The sequence below is a fragment of the Mytilus californianus genome, unplaced genomic scaffold (assembly GCF_021869535.1).
Source record: "Mytilus californianus isolate M0D057914Y unplaced genomic scaffold, xbMytCali1.0.p SCAF_8, whole genome shotgun sequence".
In the NCBI taxonomy this organism is placed as follows: domain Eukaryota; kingdom Metazoa; phylum Mollusca; class Bivalvia; order Mytilida; family Mytilidae; genus Mytilus; species Mytilus californianus.
This window is the reverse complement of record NW_026262734.1, coordinates 44,523,624-44,549,600: the sequence shown is the minus strand read 5'-3', so window position 1 is coordinate 44,549,600 and position 25,977 is coordinate 44,523,624. Positions and strand designations below refer to the sequence as shown.

General features: G+C 31.4%; 2 protein-coding genes and 1 long non-coding RNA gene across 3 annotated transcripts in view; all 3 read right to left on the bottom strand.

The window, feature by feature from the left end:
- LOC127712115 (uncharacterized) lies at positions 1–2,462 on the bottom strand. The gene is made up of 2 exons (XR_007986951.1): positions 2,395–2,462; positions 1–1,169 (listed from the first exon to the last, which is right to left on the bottom strand). It is a non-coding gene; the product is annotated as an uncharacterized LOC127712115 (long non-coding RNA).
- A 1,721-nt stretch (positions 2,463–4,183) lies between these two features.
- LOC127712041 (transient receptor potential cation channel subfamily M member-like 2) lies at positions 4,184–24,670 on the bottom strand. Its single transcript, XM_052218208.1, has 12 exons — positions 24,591–24,670; positions 23,995–24,043; positions 21,037–21,165; positions 15,756–16,001; positions 14,850–15,024; positions 13,075–13,234; positions 12,312–12,580; positions 10,066–10,147; positions 9,537–9,570; positions 7,531–7,620; positions 4,736–4,793; positions 4,184–4,191 (listed from the first exon to the last, which is right to left on the bottom strand). Exons 1-12 carry the CDS (start codon positions 24,632–24,634, stop codon positions 4,184–4,186), a joined length of 1,344 nt encoding a protein of 447 aa, XP_052074168.1. The 5' UTR covers positions 24,635–24,670.
- The window catches only part of LOC127712113 (uncharacterized), a 27,122-nt gene continuing 25,559 nt past the window's right edge, over positions 24,415–25,977 (bottom strand). The window contains exon 10 of the mRNA XM_052218375.1: positions 24,415–24,676. The gene's annotated coding sequence lies outside the window, so the exon portion shown is untranslated. The remainder of the gene's footprint in view (positions 24,677–25,977) is intronic.

Here is a 25,977-nt window from a genome sequence, read left to right as displayed (position 1 = left end):
AAAATTTAAGATCATTTATTAAAAAAAAACAAAAAAGAAATGAACATGTTTTATAAAACACATTATGTATAAATATGAAACAAAAAAATTTGAAAATAAGAATTTACACACTATTATTTTAAATCTATTTCATGCCTAAAATGTATATTCTGTGAAGTTATTTTTGTTCATGAATATTAAATCTTTGAATGACTAGTTGAACGTAACCAACATATTTATTTGCTTGCAAAACGAATTTTGTTAACTTATTTTTTAAACCTACAGTTACTAATGGATAACCAAAAAAAATCCCAAAAGAAATCTTATCACAAATATTGTTATCAGTGCAAATTTATAAAATAAAACGTAGATATTTCGTCGTTACCCAAAATGTGCAAAAAACGCCTGGCCAACCGATTAGCGTGTAGAAAGCAAATATATTGACATAACCTGCTCGAAATTATAGCTCGATGCACGAATTTAACCTTCGTACAAAAAGTTTTTGGACTAAATTCACAAAAAAAAAAGAACCGAGAATATATCCACGTCTATAGTATATTCAAATAAATTCGTTTAGAGTTTAAATACATGATATCATATTTAATTTGTTTTGCATAAAGGAAACCCAGAACAATAAAAAAAAAACATATGACAAACCAATTCCAGTGAAAGCAAAACAAAGCGACATCAACTCAACTTAAACCGCAAAAAAAAACAAATCCTTACTCAACAAAACAAGCCATAAAATAAAGTTATCGATAAAATTGAAAGTAGATATATTCAGCAAATATGACATACTTTAAAAACAAAAACATCTACAAATATATTTAAGATAAATAAATTGAAATGTAAGTACAATGATATACTATTATTACTATGTAACCCTCTAAGTGTACAGAAACATCTACAATTCTTCGACTCCACAAAATCTATACTTTTTGCAAACATGTTTTTAAAAATGTAAGTAGATATATTCTATATTTATGAAATGCTTTCCTTACAAAAATAATATACTTTTAGTACATTGACGTGCTAGACACGTGATAACAAAATACATAAGAAAGAAAAAAACAAACATATGCCATTGCATAATAAAAAGATATTAGAAGATTCATTTCACGCATAAGACATACATTGTCTTTGATTCAATTGTGTTTTCCGTTGTCATTGTGCATCAAACCCATCAACATCTACAAGAATAAATAGATAGTTATTACCGTTATTATTATTATTTTCATTATTAAAATAACTTTTTTTATTAAAAGAATAATTATTAATAATATACATGTAACTTCATTTCGATTAATGTTAAAAGGAATTGAATATTTCTTCGTAATTCTCTATATCCAAATTAAATAAGTTTCAACGAACAAGTTTATATAGTCATGATAGTTGGGTGCGCGAAATGCTCCATGTTATCTGATTCAAAATAACTAGAATATTTTGTTACCAGCAATGTACACTGGGGCATTATATATTTTGAATTAGTAGTAATCTATTTAGTCAGGCCCTTTTCAACTGACTTTTACAATTTGTTTATGTGTGCTTCAAAACTGTCTCAGATTATTAAAGGGAGGTAGAGCGCCGACATATTTTTAACGTGCCTTTCACAAGCCATGAGACCGTCAATCAGTGGTTTGTCGTTGGTTACTTGCTGTCATAATTGTGTTTCTTTATTGCAGAAGTAGAAAACTTGTTGGTTTCCTCTTTTGCATTGCTGTACATTTTGTCATCCTGTGTACTTCTTTGGATTGCTGTACGGTTTGGCTTTTTTCTCAATGTATAATGCTGTTTGGTAACCTGTAGTTGTTCATATCTTTTCGTTTGGTCTTTACAAATAGTTGACTGATTGGCCAACACATCACATCTCCTCGTGTTGAATATGTTTTGATGCAGTCATGTCGGTCAATTATTAATCTGTTGCGTAGTGTTTGAAAACTGTTGCTAGTCCTTCGTCTTTGCTCCTTTTTGTCATTATATTGTGTGTATGACTTCGATGAGTGGTTTTAATTTTGTGTCATAAAGTATTTAAATAAAAAAGAAATAACACTTCATTTGTTTCGCGCTTCTGAAGCGGTTTCTCGGGATTTACCTTCAATAAGAAACCTAAACATTTGAAAACCAGTGATGTGTTAATACATAGAAACGTACACAGCTATATAATCAAAAGGGACCTTAAACAATTAACGAAATTCATCTAAGGTAACATAACTTTGCCAGAGAGACTTCGAACCTTAGCTTCTAAATTATTTCTCAATTAAGAAACATGAAATTCTAGAATAGCTGTTATAAATCATGTCAGTACCGAAGCACTGACTACTGGGCTGGTGAAAACATCGGAGAATAACAGGCCACCAGTAATTGTATCGATCGAGTGCTAAAAAAAGAAAATATCACTTTATAATTTCGAGTTACCTTTTAGATACAGATGAATCGATCTAACCATCTTTTTTTCCTTTTTTCATGAGATTTCTTCTTCTTCTATAGCAATAAATTGAACCATAAATAACATTTAAAATTTTATACTAAAACACAGTGCCCTTCATTAATATACAACTGCCGTTTGCAAGCATAATATCAATTATTTTACAGCATAATACGCTTCTTCCCGATGGCAAGATTTTTTAGATTTTTCCCAGAGACTACAAAACAGTAAAAAGTGAAATAACAAAAATACCGAACTCCAAGTAAAATTCAAAATGGAAAGTCCCTTATCAAATGGCAACATCAAAAGCTCAAACACATCAAACGAATGGAAAACAACTGTAATATTCCTAACTTGGTACAGGCATTTCCTTATGCAGAAAATGGTGGATGAAACCTGGTTTAAAAGCTAACTAAACCTCTCACTTGTATGACAGTCATATGGAATTCCATTATATTGACAAAAATGTGTGAGCAAAACAAACAGACATAAAAGGTAAAATTTTCAAAAATTGGGGTACAGCAGTCCACATTGTGTTATAATCTTAATCACTATAAAAACAAATAACTATTTCAACAAAGAAAAACAAAATGGCATAAATACAAATATATAGACAAAGTACATAAGCAAAAATGAAAGACAAGAATACAAAAATAACCATAGCACAATAACACAACGGCGGGATGTATGAATACCTAACCACGCCAAAAGTATATACCAAAAATGGACTAAACAGTAACGGTAAAAAATATACAAAGACAAATAAAAAGGTCACTATAACATGTTTTTAAGATAAATAACGTCAGTACCTTGAATCTTTACTTCAGACCATCATGTTTTAATTGTGAAGTTGATACGAAATATTTATGAACAAGGTCTTGGTAGCTTCCGATAACTTTTTTAGTAAAACGACGAGACGTCCTTTGACATAACCCGGGTACATCAACTTTCTGCTCAGACACTGGCGACGTTTCATAAAGTCTGAGTAGTAGCTTCAAGCTCTTGAATACCGAATGAGATGTGAAATGTATATCCCTTATGCAGGTGAAGTTGGTATATTGTTGCTGAGGTGGTGGAAATTTATAATTTCAAATGAAAATCGTCTTGTTTGTCATAGATTCTGGTATTGAGATGACCACTTATGTCAAATTCGAGGTATAAGTCTAAAAATGAGGTGGAGAAAGCCGTGCCTGTTTTTGTTTTTGTTTTTTTTTTATTTTCTAGTTATGGAGGATATATTAATGGAACCCAATCAAAAAAGTTTGGATTATTAATGGAAAGAACATCATCAATATATATAATGTGAAATTAAATGAACTGGCTTCTTTGATCTTCTTGTTTTTGAAGTGTATGAAGGAACTCCGACTCATATGAACATATGAAGAGGTCGGCAAGGAGAGGCGCACAGTTCGTTCCCATAGGAATGCCGACAATTTGTTGAAAAAGTCTACCTCCAAATTCAACAAGCAAATGTTGTTCTACACTCTTCAATTACTCCAGAGTGTTTATTTTGTTAGAAAGAAATTAAGTAAATTACGAAAAAGAAGTTCAAACGCCTTAATAAAATATAAATGACATTTTTCAAATAATACAACTGGCATCAGAGAATCTAATTTTTTATGTGGAAATGCAAAATATTTTGAATTACCGTTTAATACGTAAAAAAAGTAAACCCATGTATTCACCTTTCTATTTGTTTCATGGTCTATAAATGATTGCTTATCGAAAAAAGATAAAAAAAAAAAGATTATACAGATAATCATATACCCTTTTCATTAACTAGAAATCTTAAAAGATTAAATAGTGTATAATGAATACACAAATCCAGGTAAATGAACAGAAAATTGAAACCACGATTTTTAACATTCACAAATGACATGGTTAACTAATGGTGTGTTTCTCAATACAAAGATTATTAAAATTACAACGGAAACACAATATACAATTGATATCACATGTGAACTATTTTAATAAATGTAAATTACAAATAAAATTAAAACTGGTGATTGAAAATAAATGCAACAAGAAACAGTAACGTAATTAGCAAAACGGCCAAGTAATGTAATCTTTCAAAATATAATAGTGGAACAATTACTGTAAATTGAGCAATAATTGCGTGCACTAAGTATTGTGATTATTGGACAATCGACACGTCTGCTAAATACACTCTAGATTTTATAAGTTACATGTACAAACTCTGGAAACGACGCCAGGATCAAAGAATTTATCAATGACACATTTCAGGAATTTAAATTACGAAAGAGCTTATTTATTGACTAGTACATATTGCTACTCCTTGTATTTGTGTTTGCTCTTAAAAAAAATACCAACCTTTGAATTTTTTTGGCTTCACCATATATCTTTTTATGTTCTTTAGCTCTTCCAAAATCTATCGTATGAAATAAAAACAAATTTGATCATACACTATTCATTGACAGATATTTCACTTAAAATGAAAGTTTTTAACATATCAATTAAAAATTATTATTATAACATAGAATATGTATTAACCAAGTTTTTTATCTGCAAACTAATAACGAGGACAATATTAACATTTTTTTTTCATTTCCCCACCGCGGATTTTGACGTATTTTACCGCTACTGAATGCCTGAATTGCAATCACAAAAATTACATTCTAGTAAGCTAAATTATTTTGAATGTATTCAAATGCACGCAGATGATTTATTTTAAAGAAAATTCCTATCCTGGCTTGTACTAGATATTGCATCGAGCCGAAATGCAAATATAAAAGTTCTTATGTTTGAGGTAGATATTTTCGATTTTTTTTTCTTGACAGTCCAAAAAAATGATAGCACTCATTTGTTTAAAATATTATGATTATTATACTGATATTTTCAACGCAGTAAAGCAAACATTTTAAAGACAACAAATATATGTATGTATTCTGGTTTTTTCCAGCGAAATAATCAACGCGTGGACAGTGAAAATACATATTTTCCGGTTTATTCAATTTACTTTAGAGGCAAAATATTAGCTTACTTTACATTTATTCCAAATATATATAGTTTCTATGTATTTTCGCTTAAAATCAGAGACTCCCGGGTTAATATTCTCTATCTGTTTTACATATTTTACGCAATGTAACATTCGGTGAAATACAATAGGTTACTGTATATCAGTATGTTATAAATATATGACTTCTATGGATTGTTCCCTGAAATTAGGGAGATAATCAACACTTTCGGTTTAGAAAACGTAACCTCGTGTGTCAAATGTAAGGGTACAATCAACAGTTTCTTATAAAATACTAGGGTTAATTCCAAGAATAAAACTAGGGATGGAGGGATATCCTTGTTTATTTACGTTTTTGCGGAAAAGGAATCATGTTTTTGTATTTGATAGTAAAAAGCAGTTAACCATATTTCAATTCAAATATGTTCAACGATCAAAATATTTATATTGTGAGGATTTGGGTATCAAAAGCGAACTCCAGCAGCAATTTCTTTTTTTTTTTCCGTTCCAGATTTTTTTCAAATGAGCACTTTTGTGTTACACATTTCGGAAAAAGCAACGAAGATTATTTTTTAATTGCTTTTCTTGGAAATCATAATAAACAACATTTCTCTACTATTTTTATATATCTATATTTATCTGGTTTTGACATAATTTCTTTTAAGAACAGGCATAGAAAAATAGGAATGTTTCATTTAGATAGCCAATCCGACGCTGATCCCAAAAGAATAGGTATAAGTTATACTTTTTCAGTAAATTAGTGAAATAAGCAGCCACTGTGGGTTTCTTCAAAGGCACATTCGATCGCATTTCAAGGGTTTCTTAACACTGGTTTACAAAATGTACGCTTTCCATGTATATGTGGTATACTTGAGAAAATTGTCGAGTCTGGCTTCATATAAAATCACCGATTTCAAAATAATAAGGTTTTATGTTCTTTTCTTTAAAAAAAAAAGGGAAATGATTTGCAAGACGATGTCATAAAATAATGTTTATATATGCTTAAAAAAAATGATTTCCAGGTACTTTTCCGTTAGATTAGTGTAAAAATGACTAGTTTACTTAATATCAAATGCGGTTGACAAATTTTCAGACTAAATGTACACTATTGTTATCTTTAAAGCCCAAACATTTTTCCAACAGTTCCTTTTTACATATCTATTATAGTGAAAGAGTTCACAGGCCAAAGTAAAAATTAAGAACATGATTGGGATATTAATTTTTTTTATCTTTTTCTATTTAATAGTCTTATTATCTCAAATGATACGATCCTGGTCTACAGATGACCCATCAGTGACACTCAGATAAAAACAAAGTTGGAACAAACGCCAAATAGAGCATTAAAACCATAAATTACGTAAGATTTTGCCAAATTCAGTTAAAGAAATCTATTCTTGGTGTCAGAAATCTTCAGTATTTCGAAAAATACAAAGTTTTGTAAATAGTTCATTTATGATTATGACCATCTCAATGTTAATGAATGTCAACACCGAAGTGCTGACTACTGGGCTGGTGATAAACTCTTGGAGGAAGCCACCACCATCAGTGGCATCGACCCAGTGGATGTAAAAAAACTCATCATATAGATCAGGATTAAAAGTGTGTAGCCAGACGCGCGTTGTTTGCTAGAAAAGACTCATCAGTGACGCTCGGATAAAAAAGTCGAAAAAAAACGAAGTTGAGGAGCATTGAGGACCAGAAATTTAGAACGGTTTTGCCAAAAAAAAAAGCTCAGGTAATTCCTTACGGGGGTAAAACATCCTTCGTATTTCGAAAAATTCAAAGATTTTTAAACAGTCAATTTGTAATTTATGACCATATCAATGATATTTCATGTCAACACAGAAGTGCTGACCTAAGATGGATATGACTTCTGTTCGGTCCGTATAGTCGTATATATTATCACTTATTCAAGTATATATACATCCTTGGCTTTCAATATTTGTATGCGTTCATCCAGTAATGCGCTTCGCTGTAATATAACAGGCTGTCTATTTCAACAACATCACTTACATAGAAACAATATGTTGAAGAAGTGGATAACGACATATGTTATTATTTTGTATTTTCAAGAATTTGTGTTACAAAGAGGACACTATTTGTATAACTTTCCTTTCCGTGATACAATTTATTTCATTGCTAAAAGGCCAACCTTCTTTGATATTAAATTAAGATGAGCTGTTACCTCGTCGTGCTGCTTTTCAAGCTTACTGTTCTGAATTTCCATTTGCTTTTGAAGTATCTACATGGAAGAAATAAATATTACATCAATGGTTGTTAACATTACATTATATGGTGCAACTGTCCCAGATGGGGTTTTCTTCTTCTCGTCCTCTGTTAATTCACAGAAAAACCAGGGGATTCAAGTGATAAATTTCATAAAGAAATTTAAGTGAGCACATAACGTGATACAAAATTGCTCATCTTTAGATATCCGGATAAAGTCGGACGGTTAAAGTCTTTGTAATTTAAAAACGCGTCTATTGGAAGAATCTATTGGAAATTCTAAGGCCGGTTAAAGTCTTTGTAATTTAATAACGCGTATATTAGAAGAATCTATTGGAAATTCTAAGGCCAAACGGACTTCAATCATTGAATCGAGGATTTAGTTAAATTAAGGAAATTCACATTAGTTGTACGTGTAAACATGCAAATTTTGGTCAAGCTATTTTTTTTAATCGAAAGAAATCTAACATTGATAAAAATAAACTGCATTTTAGTGCTATAAGGGAATGTTGAACTTTTTTCATTATGATTTGTTGGTTGGCTATCTAATTCATAGTATACCCAGAATGTGCCCATATACCCATTTTTTTTTTCTTTATTCAATGCAACTCTTTGGGATACTATCAAATAGTGTGTAGTATTGGCAAACATCACAAGAGTCGTCAAACATACACACACACGAACACATTCTACATTGTATTTCCACAGTTCTGCACTCTTATAATTTATATAATACCTTTCTTAATTTCTCCATTGATAAATGTATATTATGAAACAATAAACTTAATTTCAAACACTCTCAGGTAAAGTAAAATGTATTGGGCTTTTATCTTTACGTCCCTTTTAGTTAGTTATATACATGCACCTTCTCACGCATGTCATTAGCATTTTTAGTTTGAGCGTTCTTGATAAATGTTTATCAAGAAAATTGCGTTGGAACTTAAGAAAATTTTCAGAAATTCCTCTCAGTTAAACAAACAAAAAAGCTCCACGTGTCATTTTCTTCTTCATTTGCGCATCATTTTACGCTTTTGAACAATCACCCTTAGTGAGCTCGCGCAAAATTTAGAATTTTTCTTCGCTGTGACAAATAACGAGTGTTAATTTTATAGTTATTCAGATTTTTCATCATCGTTGGTAGTTTAACTACATGTTGCCATATTGATTGTAAACATTTTTGCGAAGTTGGCATGATTTTGATGCATAATAAAGCTTGTAAACGCTTCTTCCTAAAGAATATTTACCCACAAGATTGCATACATGATGGAATTGTGTGTCATGAATGATTAAAGCCAATTGTAATTTATAAACGTTCATGGAATATTGAAAACTTTGACAAGGTTTGCCGTAGTAGCATCATAAAATCTTGTGAAATCAACTTCTCTGAGACCATAATATTAAAATTTCTATACGATTCCAATACTTGCAATCTGAAATCTCCTACGCATATTATGTTAGCAAGTTTTTATAGAAGACGATATTGCTTATCATTATGTTACCTTGATCATACTTTGCCGAAATCATAACGACACATATGTACGCTTCTCCTATGAGACAACATATCTGAAAATTTTACATTTAGTGAGCTTGTTTATAAGTTTACGTAGCTACATATAATCTAACAGCATCTATTTTTAAACAAATGTTTGCATGAGTTGGCCGTTCATGACATACAATGAAAAGCGACAAAATGTTGAAGCTTTTTCTTTGCGAACGTTTGTCAATGGGTTTCATACAGTTCAGGTTTTATTGTTGCAATAATTTATTTTGACGACGTGTGTTAGTTTTTTTATATTTTAAGCATATTCAAACAAGATTGCATTCGGTCATTATTTCACGTCGCTATATACAACTTAATATATAACTACTTTAAAGCTGTGATATTATAACATGCTATATAAATAGTTTTGGTTTTAAATGCTAAATACTAACCGTGACTGTATCCTCTTCCATTACCTCAAGTGTCCTATCATATACAAACAGAAATATATAAAAAAAAAACGTTAAACATGTTTCGTATTTTTTATTTGTAATACTCCCAAGGAAAATCCGGGTCTCAAGATTTAATAGTTCTTTTTCAATGAAAATTAGAAAACAGAAAAAAAATATGAATGTTTAAACAAACAAGATCAAGGAACCTGATATTGAGTGGTTGTCGTTAGTTAATCAACGATTTCATACAAACATATCACGAGAAAAAGTACTCGTTAGTTTTGAATATATAAGTATACGATGAGATCAACTGATGTAATGAGATATTTTGTGATAAGACACGATTTTTGTCCACCAACAAATGCAACAATGGTGTAGAATTGTCTGAGCAAATATCAACACAACTTCTTTTTGAAAACATGTTAAAAAACAGTTTCATACATTGTACATAGAGTAGGTTAGTTAGAGTGTCCCTTCAATCGTACATTATGTTAAATAACAGATTGTTTGAACAATAATACTATATTACCCTTTTGACTTTGAAGTTCCTATTCCCTCCTCGTCTTTTGTTGATTGAAGTTTCAGGTCATAGTTTGTGTTGTACAAAAATACTGTAGGAAAAGAAAAGAAATACTACGCGTAAGGATTTATGTTCCATGTTGAAATCTGTGTAAGTTAGGGCTCATGAATGTTAACCAATATGTCTATAACAGTCCTTAAGTCTATAGTATTAAGATATTTCCTTTCTTAATTATTTATTGAAGCAGGATGGCAGTATTGGTTTCGATTTGTTGATAAAAAGGAACAGTCAATATAAATTCAAATATTGTGTTTCAGGGAGGGCCAAATCTTACTTGATCTCTGATTTGAAAAATGGTTCTCTGAAATTTATCAAGATGCTGAATTTTTTTTATTTTTTTATTGATAATACATTTATTACATTTGAAGGACGTGTTTTCGACATAGAATCGGTATTCCTATCGAGGAACTAAAAGTGCACCTCTGCGTGCAAATTTGTTACTTTATTTGAATGAGGCAGAATTCACACAGAGACAAATCAAGAAGAATTCAATGAAGCTAACATTATCCTTTGACATCATATTCTGCTTTAAATATTATCTGGGAATTCAAATTTTGCTGACTATGCTGATTGCATGCATCCAATGAATCTTGAAGTAAAGCATAGAAAAACAAAGCACATATACAATTAACATTATTCATTATCGTACAGAATCATCAAAACGGCAACTGCATATAGGGTATATACATTGCATATAAAAGCACCCGAGCTCATCCATGAGCTTTAATGTAAGTTTAAGTATTTCTTCCTATGTTAAAAGAATGTCCCGGAGAACGGCAGCTTCAGTTGTCGACTCGCAAAATTAATTCTAAATTAGTATGTTTTAATTGCTCTAATATTTCTTTTTTATATTGCTCCAAACACCGTTTTTTTTTATAATTAAATGTGTTAACATGTCAATTATTTGAGAACTAAGTACCAATTCAACACTGTAATTAGATATTTGAATATTGTTTTCATTGATATTAATATTAATTTGTTATCAGTAAATAAAAATTAAACTAAATATCATTTTTAAATACATATGCATATTCATGGCTCTACAATCTGTCGATACATGTATCTTGGCATTGTACAAAGTCGTGTTTTATTCTTATACTGTTAATGACGTCTTTACATTTAATCCATTGGATGTTGGATGTGTAATGATTGATCTCAGATGCATGATTTTTTTCATTAGTTGTTATTGGCTTTGAACTAGCTGTCAGTAACTGCGAGTACTCTCTGATTTGTACTGAGTGAGGATGTATAAGTACTCTGCCACGTCCACTCTGTGTTTTTGTTAGATGTATTTCTATTTGTATCCATCTGATGAGTTAAGTCTTTTTCAACTGATTTGTAAAGTTTGTTCTTTGTACTGTTACACCACAGTCTAAGGTTAAGGAGAGGGTTGGTGCCTTTAAACTATTTTAATTCCGCCACATTCTGTAAGTGCCTGTTCAAGTCAGGAGCATGTAATATAGGGGTTGTCGTTTGTTGATGCGTATCATATTTGTTTTTCGTTCATTATTTTGTAGTTAAATTAGGCCGTTAGTTTTCTCGTTTGAATTGTTCTACATTTGTTATTTCTGGGCCTTTTATAGCTGACTATGCGGTATGGGTTTTGCTCAATGTTGAAGGCCGTATGGTGACCTATAGCTGTTAATTTCTGTGTCATTTGGGCTCTTCTAGGCTATAATGGGTTAATGATTAAATATGTTTATAAATTCAAAGTTTTCAAAAGTACTTCCCAGTATTTTTACTTTACTGTGTTTCTTCTGTATTTTCTGGTTGAACATTGTCTCATTTTGGTGTTGTTTCAGCGAGTTTGTCCGTTCTTTATCTTGTGCTTGATTTACAATTTTGCTTATTTAAGATATTCATATCCTCTTTTAAGGATACGTGTTTGGAAATCCTAGAACTGATCTATACTGTGTATTTTGATATTTTCTCCTTTATAATTCTTAAATTTGTATACAGTGTTTTTGCCTTTTCACACCGCAAGATGGTATTCAGTTCTCTTTCAACAGACATATTAACTTTAAACAACGGCAAAGGCTCACGAGGGCTCGTTTATTACTATATTGAAATTAAATAACACGAGTTGATATCAAGCAATATCCAATTCTCACTCGTTAAGAAACCTATAACTATTCTGAAACCTGCAGTATGAAATTTAATCTTATTGCTAGCTGCAGTCAATTATATGTTGTTACCTCGAACAAACATTGGTTTCCCATTCAACGTTTCCCTGTCTACAGGACTTGGTCTTTGGTTGATACTACCATGATGAACTTTGTTGGATGTTTTCCTTTTGTCACAAAAACCAGCATACCAAATAATGAAGTGAACAAGACAAAAAGGTAATTCAAGAAGCTGTAAATGGATGGGAAATATTGTCTTAACACTGAATTCTTCTAGGAAACCATTACGAAGTTGAGACCAGTGAAACTCAGATTCCTGTTGCACTTTTTCAAATGTATCACTGAAATATATACTTCAGTACAAATAACATAACCTAGATACATTTTGACAAGACTTTGAAATATTTTTAGTTCACATCTAACTGCCTGAAATGCATTTGATACGAATATAAATAACTTGAAAGAATAAGTATTTTACTTACAGTAATGCTGGTACAAAAACCCACACTCTAGTGAACAATCTTGTTCATACTGTTGCAATATAACTTTTTAATAAAGACATAAGAAGGGCATAACTTCCTCAGCTAATTATTTAGAAAGTGCTTAAGTCATAGAGGTGATTAAATATGTATGATTTAACGGTTCTTTTTGTTAGCATTATAAAATTATATTTATTCATTCATATATACATGGAAAATATGCATGCCAATTTTTTATTTTATAGTCGTAAATATTCATTACAGTTGAGACGCATTCTAGTGTAAATGAACGATGATCACTGTTAAATCATCAATTTAAGTTCACTTTAATGACGTAAACATGTCTTACATCTTACCTGTAGATAGCTATTAGAAGATTTAACAATAAAATGACTGCAATCAATCCATATATTGCTTTCAAATAAGGCACAACATGTAATTCCAATGTTGTAGGACATCTGGGTACTGCATCACTATTGTAAATGGTTTTGTTGAATGTACATTCAGGTTCCCTAACTGTAACAATTTATTATAAGTTATAGTTGTGGGTTATTAGTTTTTCAATTGAGAAAAATAACAAATACATTTAATTTAGTGATGGTACATTTAAAAATGCATTGAAGCGTTTTGTAATCCTATGCTTGATTATATAATGTGTTATATGTATTATATGTCATGTTCTCCAATTAAAATAACAGATACATTTTTACATTTGACAATATTAATTTTCCCATACATCTTTCTAAGCTATAAAAATACCAAATAATAATTATAAACAATTACCAACAAATTCCTAATCCGTACTTCAGTTTACAATTTCATCATATTTTTAGGTTTAGATAACGCTTTTGTTGTGTGTATAGTATATATTTTACCTTCAAATACCGTTTATTCTTCGCAGGATGCATTTAAACATTTGAAGGGCGGTTATACTTACTGTTCACAAATTAAGAAATATATGAAGATTAGATTGAATGAAAAACTGGTACTGAAAGGACACTTAAGATTTTTGCGAAATAGAAATAATCTACATGGAAGTATTAGTGAAAATTATTAGAAAGTTGAAATGTAACAATGATAACATTGCAAATTATTGTATAAGTTCTAAAAAACTTAAATTAACTATAGAGCTACACAACATTTCAGCTGAAAAAAACTTTTTGATTTTTTATCAAAAGCGCTAAAAACTCACCAAAGATACAAAGCTTATAATTTGGCACACCAGCCGCACATTGCGCTTACAAAGAAAGAGTCATTGGCTCCCAAATCAAAACAGTTATAAGGCCAACTAAATAACGAAGTGAAAGGGCATTTGAAAAGCCGAAAATTCTAATACATTGTGCCAAATCTGGCTAAGACAATCTATGCCTGGGGTAGAAAAAAAGTAAGGGTTTTGAGTATTTCAACATTTTATAGACAATGAATTTACATAAAATGAACATATCAATGATAATTCATGCAATCAGAAAAGAACTTACTACTAGGCTAGTGATACCCTCGGAGAAAATCGTCCAACAGCAGTGTCATCGACACAGTGTTTGTAAAATCTCATCAAAAATAATTATTATGCAAGACGTGCAGTTCATCTAAACAAAACTCAAAACTTGTATTGCCACTCAAATCAAAACAGTAATAAGAAGAACTCAAATTAAATTATCATTCCCTTCCAGATGTATAACATATAAACTTATTTGCAGACCAAATGTGTACCAGCTAAGTATTGCACGGTCCCTTAACTTACCAAAAACATATTCAGTCGGTCATATGTCTAAAGTTAATCTTTAATGATTATAGGTTTTATCATGTTTTTATTTTTTTATTCCTGAAGATATGTTTTACCGGAAACAATTAATAATGGAATGATAAAGTTTTGTTTCTGAAATGACACTTGATTTGGTATTAGACAATTGTTTATCGTTGAAAAATGAGATTTGAGAGTTTGGAGTGGGGCACTTTTAAAATGGAAATCATCTCAAAAGTAAGACATTGTTACCAGTAAATATGAAATAATTAACATAATCGAATTATTTCGTTTGTAGACACTCTTACATGTCAACGAAGGTTATTGAATAGTCGAAAAGTTTACCTGGCAAAACATAAGTGAGCTATATGAAATTATGATTAAACCCACGTGTATCTCTGTCCAGATTTAGTTCTCCAAAAAGCATCCAATAACCATTCTGCATTATTTTCTCTATCTCTTTCCAACTTAGTTCCGAGTTAGGATAGTGCAGAGAATGAAATGACACATTGTAGCTCAACATTATTACTGTCAGGATAATCATGAAAATAAACGTATCTTTGAACTAACAAGAAAGACAGAAGGCATCTAATACATCATAAAAGCTCAAAAACACGACATAATGTAGTTTGATACCCAGTCCTTAAAATTTTGTTTTGGATTTAGTTCTTGAGTATAAACTCCAAAAATTACTACATTTTGCATACTTAATAATGTAAAGTAACCATGTTGGCAGAAATATGATAGTTTCTTTCCGCTCTTTTAGTTGATAGATAAAGTCCAGCGTTTGTTTTTTTTTCAATTATAATGGCCTTTCCCTGGATATACCTTCCATCGTGTACATGCTCATTATTTAATATATGACATTTTTAAGTGTAATTAATTTTTAATGTATAATTTCTCGAACAATCAAACAAATAAGTGGAAATGTATTACAACAGTGACGATGATGTGCTTATTTGACGCAACTGTTTTTTTGCTTTGAAGAGGTGAAATCGATAGCCGGTTTGTTTGTATATGTGTACAATATATATATGATAAAAATGCATAACATAAATTTCATCAGAGGATTTGTAACATTTCATTTCAATTAAAATTGCAGAGCTGACGTACAGAAACGAGTCATCATCAGGCAGATCATTGGGTAAATATTGCTTGACTCTTCGAAGTATCAGGACTAAGGTTGTTAACAATGACAAACAATAAAGACACCATGTATTACTCCTTTGCATTTACATTTTGCATCATACTTACATATATTTTTTTTATTGTATCTAACCTTTTAATTATACTTACCATTTTATGAATGATGACAAGTTTCGGTCCGAGAAATTGAGACATACTAAACATGTGTAATATACGAATGCTTAGTAGAATGAAAGTTACAACTAGTAATATTTGGGATGCGTCTTGATATGTTTGATCGTCTCCAAATTTTAAAATCATTGCAGCTGCGTATACTACCATCAAGGCCCAATCTAACTGATTCCACGAATCTTTCAAATAGTTTTTAAATCTCTTTCTTAAAGTAGAAACAAACGCCTAAAAATGGAAATTCGTTATTGTAAAATGAAAGCTGAAAATGTTATTACTACTTTATATATAGAGTTTTCTTTAGTGTCTTACATTATTTGTTATATTCAAAATATCTGATCTATATTTATTAGAGATATATTGTTTTTTCAAGATTAGCCCTTACTTACTTCAGTCAATATCATCGAAAGAAATACAACATGACTAAAAATCCCAATCTTACAACACCTTCCAGTACACTAAAAGATGACAATAGGCAAGGCCATATTGGTGGCAAAGGTATTTTACTCTCGATAGTGGCGATATATGGGTAGAAGAGACCTATATATATATATATATTCCTGCTTGCAGCTTGGTAATATTAATGGCTCGATTAACTCTGATCATCGACGTAGACGTGATCTTTATGATGTTTGTATTAATGGCCTTCTGTAAAATACAAAGAAGCCGTTAGGTATTCATCCCATTAGCACGAGCTCGTATCATTACACATGTACCTTTTTTGCAAATTTCATTCTCTGTATCAATTATGAATTGAAAATATCCCTAGCTTTAAAAATCATTATGTGTATATTATCTTTTCTATCAATATCGCCATTATCGAGAGTAAAATACAAATAACTGATCTCAATGTTAACAAATCAAGTCTAATCATCCGGTTTGCAGATTATGAACTACTCCGTTAAATCATAAATTTACGGGCTAAGTTATCATTGGTAATCTAAACTTTGTCAACAAAACTTCACTTTTAAATGTATTAATTGTGGCATGCAAAGGGCAAAAAACCATGAGACTAGATTCTTAATTTAAAAATAAAACTTAAAATTCTAACGGATTAAGTCCTGGATTGTGTCAGACAATGACTACACGTGAAAAAGACGACATCAGTACTCTTTCTTGATGGGTGAATTGATTGATAAAAGAATTAACCAATGCCAATTCTTTTGTAAACTCATCTTTCACTCCTTCTAAACTTACCAAAAATAGGAATCCTCAGCAAAATAATAGAGATTCGAAACGTGAAATGTGTAAAAGAGACAACAACCCGACCGAAGAGCATAAAATATCCCAAGGCCACCACCATGTCTTCAACGCAGCGAGAAAAATGTTGCACCCTGAAGCGGGTTTCAGCTAACCCCTAAACAATAATGTATACTAGTTCATCAAAATGGACGCCACACTAAACTCCCAGACATTCAAATGACTAGGAAAAAAAAGTAAAATAACAAAAATATCGAATTCCAAGGGAAATTCAAAACGGAAAGTCCTTTATAAAATGGCAAAATCAAAAACTCAGACACATCCAACGAATGGAAAACAACCGTCACACTCCCGACTCGGCACAGGCATCACAGGAACATGTGCAAAAATTGCGGCGGGGTTAATCATATTTAATGAGATCTTAAACCTCCCACTATACCTCTAGCGAAAATGAAACAAACAAATACACAACAAAACGCACAGTAAAACTCAGTTCAAAAGTAGTCCGAGTCCGATGTTATAATAGTTAACAAAAGAAACTCAGAAAAATGACAATGATTAATAATAATTAACAAGGACTCCTAGCAGTTACTGATATTCAAGCTCCAGACCTCAATTAAATTGACCGAAAGATTATGTCTTCATCACATGAAAATCAATCACAATCCTTCCCGTTAGTGGCTAATTTTCGTATTTCTAATTCAAAGAAGTAAAGACGTCGTCAAAAACACGAACCAGCATGCATTGAAGCAAAATGAAAAGATAACACTGTAGGGCGTAATACGTCAAGCGCTATCCTCCATCAAGTACTACCATAGGTCTAGTCTATGTTTATTCTAAATTTCGACCAAATCTGAAAAATGGATTACCTACGTTTAGCTTGATACCAAAAAAACCTTACAATGAGTTGGTTGATCTTTATGGAGTATCTGTTTCACAGATGACGACGGGTATGTTTCAATTGTCGTAACTACAATCTCGTCCCCTTCCCCCGAAAGTGACCTACCGAATTTGACATATCACCGGGTTTGTACTTACATGAGCAACACGACGGGTGCCACATGTGGAGTAAGATCTGCTTACCTTTCCGGAGCACCTGCGATCACTTCCAGTTTTTGGTGAAGTTCGTGTTGCTCAGTCTTTGGTTTTCTATGTTGTTTTGTGTACTGTTGTGTGTCTGTTTGTCTTTTTCTTTGTTAGCCATGACGTTGTCAGTTTATTTTCGACTTATGAGTCTGAGTGTCCCTTTGGTGTCCTTCGCGTCTCTTTTACAAACAACGGTATATTGCTTGAACAGCCAAATTATCCACTTTCGTATTATATTTTATAAGCATTCGAAGTCGGGTTTTAGGCTTAAAGTGAAACTAATTGGTCTAAGGATTGTTTATATGTGGATAACAAATTAATTTCAAAGATCTGTTAGAGTACAAATAATCTAAGGGTATTCCTTTCATGAAAGTTTGAAAAAAAAAAGTTTGCCTCCTCTATTCTATACACTATTATTGCGCATTCTAACCTTGAGGACAGATTGAAAGAATTAGTAAAACTTTGTTTGCTTAGATAAAAAATAGCCAAGTTGAACGTAGATTCAAATATACTGTTTCAGTAAAGTACATTTTATACTTTGTAGAACCCTTCTTTGATGCAAGCTACATCTACGACACTGACATCATCAAGATAGTAAGTGTTTTTATTGGCTATCGACATTATATTTGTTACGTTTTTAATAGACAATTGAAACTCGCCTTCTACCTCATTTCATACGATGCACACTTTATTAAAGGAGTTATTATAGTTTTTTCAACTTCAAGTTCCTCAGTGTAGATGATGTTTATTTGATAATTAATTAAAAGTTTTCTGAATATTTGTACTATCCCATCGAACTTAAGAGAATACAACGGATACACCTCCCCCACATATTGACTTCCATCTAGAAATGGACAATAATAGTAGGTTCAGAATAAAACTGTACGACAAAAGAGATTACTTCTGTTTTCTCCATTTCTATGTATTCCTATGATGAGATTTCTTTCAATAGCTTCTATAGAAAAATCAATCAAAGCTAGAATCATCAATTATTTTTCCGGGTTAATTTTCATGTCATTTCAATGAATAATTCAATATTTTATAACTATGTTAACTGCATCTATCCCAATGAACTTAAAATAGGGGGTATCGATTATGAAGTTATTTCTGACATTGTACATGTTGTAGGAGTTGTTGTTTTGTTGCTTTCCCGGTCTTTCATGTTCTTTTAAGCGATAAGTCTTAACTGAAATTATTTCATTGTATTCTCTCCTGGGTTTAGTATCGACAAAGGCGGAATCAACTTAAACATAAAGACACTGCTAAATGAAAATAACCCTTACTGAAATTCGTGCGTCCGACGTGCATTTCTGGAATTACTTTAAGCAGGAAGACTCAAACCTTTGAAATTTAAGACTGTACTATAACTTGGCAACGTTAGAAGCTTTACTACCAAACGGAACATAAAATGATTACCTAATTAATGTAAGGTCAAATATGCCTTAGGGAGATGGAATCTTAATTTCTCAATTTGCTTGATTTATCAACGGAGAATTTATGAAGGTTATTTTATTAATCATGTCAGAATAGAAACACTCACTGCTTAGCTGATGATATCATCGGAGACTAACAGTGCACAAGCAGTGGTGTTGACTTAAATTAAAATAACACTTTATACATTTTCTGTGTCAAAAAAGCATATGATATAAGTATCTGAACACGTGAAAAACTTTGTGAACAACATTGACCTTAAAGCGGCAGCCAAATCTAACTTGGGTCACTAAGTCAGAGGATTTATTAACAGTAGGCTGCTGATAATTTTCAAAATCAGCGGAGAACTTAAGATATATTTGTTATAAATCATATCAGTACAGAAGCACTGACAACTGAGCAGATGAAAACATTCATTTAAACAATGTCTAAAGAAATGTATATACATGTATCTGGTCCCAAAAAAAACAGTAATTTTGCAGAAGATATAGTGAAAATGGTTTGTAATCAATTATAGATTTAATAATCAATATAGAGTGTCTTTCTGATATTGTTTTACATCTACACCCCCTTTTTTTTAATTAATTTTGCATTTACATTGTGTCATAGATCAAATTTATTCGTTCAAGTATGTTCACTTGTTTTTGTTAATATGTCTTTTGATTGAGTTAAGCCGTTTCAATTAATATTTTATAGTGTGCCTTTCTATGTTGTGATGTTACACTATTTTTTCAGGTTAGGGTTAAGGTTGGCGCCTATTTAAACGTTTAAACCCGCTGCATTTGTATGTACCTGTTCTAAGTTAGGAACCTGATGTTCAGTGGTTGTCGTTTGTTGATGTGGTTCATAAGTGTTTCTCGTTTCTCGATTTTATATAGATTAGACCGTTGGTTTTCCTGTTTGAATGGTTTTACACTAGTCATTTTTGGGGCCCTTTATAGCTTACTGTTCGGTGTGAGCCAAGGCTCCGCGTTGAAGTCCGTACTTTGACCTATAATGGTTTACTATTACAAATAGTGACTTGGATGGAGATTTGTCTCATTGGCACTCATACCATATCTTCTTATATCTATTTACTATATTACTTAGACCGACGATAATAAGTTCATCAGGTCCAAATATAAATAATGTGTAAATTCTACACAACTGATTCGATACTTCTATTGGTCTAATGTCCGTCCAGGCAAAGTTGAATGGTTTGGGCTATTTTGTTTTCTTTGTCTTTCGGTCAGATAGCCATAGTTTTTAGGTACTAATACATCCTTGGCTTTCAATAATGTTATCTATTTAAGCGTTCTTTGTGGAAATAAATCGAGAAAGGCCCTGCGAAAACACCAAATTTTTATAATGCTTTATTTCTTTCCTAAACCATTGACATCAATCCTCAAATGTTATATGGTATATTCTACTTTGTAGTATTTACAGCAGCATGAACAATATATTATTCATAAAATATCAAGATCCAACTGCATATCAAACGGAAAATTATCACATTCCATGCGGAAAAAGAATCAAAGAAAGAAAATAATTGAAAGTATACATTTACCTGTTTGATTTCATTAAGGAAAAAACTGCTCATCCATCCTGCTATAAACATATCCATGTATGAGAGCTCTTTATTCAAGTTGAAGAGTAACATGTAAGCGTATAACACCAGTAGAGCGAAGTATCCTAGCTAAAATGTAAAAAGAAGTGTCGTTGATAATTTAATTTTTCTGTATTATTGAAAGTAACACATTTGCAACTATTGTTCCTTCATGTTCAAGAGATGGCATAATAAGATTCATTAAAACTCATATAGTAATGATTCTGTTATCGTTAATTGATGTAATCGGCTTTTTAATTTTTCCTTAATTTTCCAGAAACATAATTTTCCGCATTGACAATAAACAAAAGTGTCGACAAACATTCCTGCCTAATTTTCTAGTGCGTTGAACTTCCGCACATCGTTGTTAATTCATGCTCATTAACCTTCAACAGACTTTGAACTTAAATTGATTTAAACAATGTTTTGAATACACCTAGATTGACTTCTTTTAACGCGTTTTGTAACGAGACTAAAAAGAAATATTCGAGTTTTTCGAGTTTTAGACACGACTGGGTTCGACACAACTGGGTTCGACTGTATGTAAAAAGTATAATACCAACAAAACCGAACTCCAAGGAAAATTTAAAACGGAAAGACCCTTATCAAATGGCAAAATCAAAAGATCAAACACACCAAACCAATGGAAAATTACTGTCATATTCCTAACTTGGTACAGGTATTTTCTTATGTAGAAAATGGTGGATTAAACCTGGTTCTATAGCTAGCAAAACCTCTCATTTGATGAAAGTCGCATAGATTTTAATTATTTTGACAACAATGTTTGAGCAAAACAAAAAAAGACAAAAAAGGGTAAATATGTCAAACATTTGGGAACAGCAGTCAATATTGTGTTTTAATCTTACTCACTATAAAAATAAACCATTATATCAACAACAACAAAAACAAAATGGAATATAGACAGTCTATAGAAAAGTACAAATGAAAGACAAGAACACAAAAAAAGGACCATAGCACAATAACAAAACGGCGGGATGTATAAATACCGAGCCACGCCAAAAGGATATTACCAAAAATGGACTAAACTGTAAAGATTAGAAATATAAAAAAAGACAAATAAAAAGAACATTATAACACATTATTAAGATATTAAACAACGTCAGTACCCAGAACCTAGACGTCAAGACCATCGTGTATTATTTGTTGATACGGAATATTTATCAACAAGATCTTGGTATCCAATAAATTTTTTTGGAAAAAAGACGAGACGTTCTTTGACATAACACTGGTTCATCAACTTTCTGCTCAAACACTGTTGACGTTTTTATAAAGTCTTCGTAGCAGCTGTAAGCTCTTGAATCCCGAATGAGTTGGGAAATGAATATCCCATATGCAGGTGAAGTTGGTATATTGCTGCTAAGGTGGGGGAAATTGATAATTTCAAAATTAAAATCGTCTGTTTGTCATAGACTCTGGTACTAAGATAACCGCTTATGTCAAATTCGAGGTATAAATCTAAAAATGAGGCATAGGAAGCCGTGTCTCTTTAATTTCAAGTTCTAAAGGATATATCAATGGAATCCAATCAGAAAAATTTGGATCGTTATAGATAGAACGTCATCAATAGGTCTGAATGTGAAATTAAATGATCTGACTTCTTTGATCTTCTTGTTTTTGACAAGTGTCTGGAGAAACTCCAACTCATATGGAAATAAGAAAAGGTCGACAAGGCTTCACAGTTTGTTTCCATAGAAATACCGTCAATTTGTTGAAAAATTCTATCTACAAATTCAACAAATATGTTGTCAATAAGATACTCCAGCATACTGATCACTTGTTCCTCTGTGAAACACGTTTTAACTTTTTGTTCACTATTATCAAAATATGCCTTATTGTATCCCAAAGCAATAGATTTATAACGTATAATACCATTTTTATTGAAAAGCATTGTTGATTATTTCTTTTAGACAATTTTTCAATTTCACATGAGGAATGATGGTATAAAGGGTTGAAAAATAAAAGGTTCTGACAGAATTAATTTCAGTGAAAGATCGCGAAGTTTTTTAGGTTTTTTTTAAAACTACACATGGTTAATACCACTACACGAGTAAACAGTTTCATAGTATTTCTGAAGAACTTCTTTCACTTCGGATAGAATTTTTGTCAATGTAATGGACAATTCCTTTGTAGAACATGCAGATTAGCCATCAATGTACCATTCTTTGTACGGAAATTTGTGAAGCTTAGGTATCCAATACAAGCAATGTAAGTCCTCAGATTTGCTGTTCAATGTACTGTTCATCAAGGCCATAAAGGACTTAGGATGCGCCAAAATCTCATCCTTGTTAAATGATATGTATTTGTATCAGGGATTAAGTGGGTGCTCATTTATTCCTAGTTCTTTTACAAGATACACGTAGTAGAAAGATTTACATACAAAAACAATATTATGTGAAACTTTTTCCGGAGAAACAACAACATATTTATTTTGACGAGATGAAAGACATGTCACAGCTTCTTTGACTCTGAATACGGACTTTGGTCGATCATTCACTAAGTTTTTGAACTTTTGGATTCAACGTTTCTCAAATCACTTGCATCATTTTCCCGTTTAAGTATATTGACTGCATTGATGTCCCATACTCATTTCAGAGATTATTGTGTTAAGTAATGAATGAGATAACACTTGTCCCGTGAAATCAAATTAAATAAAGATATATGGCATTATGTAATTGCTGCACTCGAATATTACTGTTAAGCTTTGATATTTTTTTTAATTTGCATTACGTGTCTATTTTGTTAAAATGATAATATATAAATATATCAAAATATACTGATATATCTACAGTCATCGAAATATCCTGCACAATTTTAGATATATTTTCAAGAACTACCATTCATTTGATTATGTTGCTGGTTTTCAATAACAACTGAACTATTGATACACATGTATCTTACTATCTGTGTTATGACCTTCATAACAGGAAGCTTGTATTTCTTGTAGCACCTTCAATATAGAAGCTATGATATACTAGAAAGCATATATAAGCATGTATAGATGTACAACGATTCAGGACACAACAAGTATAATATTATTCTAAAGACGACTTTCAAATTCGTGACATTTCCGGTACATTTACTTTGAGACAATGCTATTTTGCTTTTAAGTCACACCAAGAACAGATTGTTCAGTGATGTTATTTACACCAGTTGACTTTGGGTTAACACTCGAGATTAGTCTTTTTTGTCGTAGAAATGGAAATAACTGAAAATTTCAGAATTTCAGATGAAAAAGAAAAACAAATATGGCAGTTGCCAGAAAATATATAATGTATACAGTAATAAATCATTGGACTCGTTTGTCACATTGACTAATAGTTGTTTTTTTTTTTTGTTTTTTTTTTTTGTTAGCCTCTAGATAACTAGTCTTTTTATTAAGTGCTTGAGTGCGGTCTGATTAATATATACTCCACACAAATTAGTCATACGATTTTGCAAAATTATGATGCGTGCCATATTTTAGATTTTAAAAGTGAAATAACTTAACCACATACCATTTAAGAGGACCAGTTTCCATACACATCATTAAAAGCGGCATCACAAGTAAGTGCACACTTGCTAAAAGGATAAAACTCCAAACCTATCAAGTATTAATAAGCTTTCAAAGTCGTTATTTAGATGACTGATCATAACAAACAGTACAATGTGTAAAATATAATTTAGCATTAGATTTTGCGTAACGATTATATTCTTGGTGTATCGAATCTTATTAAATTTACTTTATAACACCACAACTGAATAGGTTAAAAAGTATGAGGTTTCGGTAGGGTTTTGAGTAATGTTGTTCTTCTATAATGTTTAACAAAACATTATTATGAAAATATATATTCCCAGTGGAAAGTTCCAATTTTATTGACCGTTTAAGGCGAAACGTTTTGGGATTCCAATTGCGAGGAAAAGGTCGGAAATCAAAATTAATCCACATATAATCAGAACATCTGTCCTTAGCAGCATCGATCAGTTAAATAGATTTCTTATCACATACTTGGTCAAATATGATATTTGATTAATAAAGTAACACATATTCTGTTTTAAAGTACACAAATATGAATTTTTTCCTCTAAAAATCGTAATTGTTTAAAACTTAGTAACTACAACTTGTCTTCTATCTCAATTTTCGAATATAATGATAATAATTCTATTTGTATTGCATATCAAAACCAAGAAAAAAATAAGAAAATAAATGTTTACACATTTGTATATATGTTTTTTTGTTTCAAACCAATTTTTAAAGACGCATGATCAATTGCGGAGAATTATTTGGGTTGATCAGTCCAAACGACATGCGGGCAGTTCCAATTTTTACCAGTCGCCAGGACGGGTCTGCCATTGAGCCGTTTGTAGAAAGTATCTATTGTGTCATTGTTTAACATTACTTTACTCTTAATTTGTTTAAAAATCTTTAAAAAAAATAATTTTCTATAATGCAAGGATGACAGAAGACACGCATGGTAGTGCTCGTGTTCATTGTTGCTGAACGCATCCGATGAAGAAAAGATAATAAGAAACGCAAACCCTGGGAAATATTTATTCCTTATTTAGGTGTTGATATTGCTTAACGGAAATGAGTAGTTTAAATCGAGGAAATTCAAACCATCTCTAAACTGAATTTCTAGATATAATTAATGAAATATTAGACTTGCATGTTGCATGCTGTAAGTTTCGGTGAATTATATGCCGGAACCAAAGTAGTTTGTTTAAGTATGATTTGTTTCTTCTTCGGGATTAAAACTGTTTTGATTCGAGTACCAATACTGAGTCTCGTGTAGACGAATTGGCGTTTTACGTGCTAAATTTTAAGGTTGGCATTTTGGTGAGCTTTGGCAGCTGTTATGCATAATTCTTAACTAAATTCATAAGTATTTTAGAGATATGTGTCTA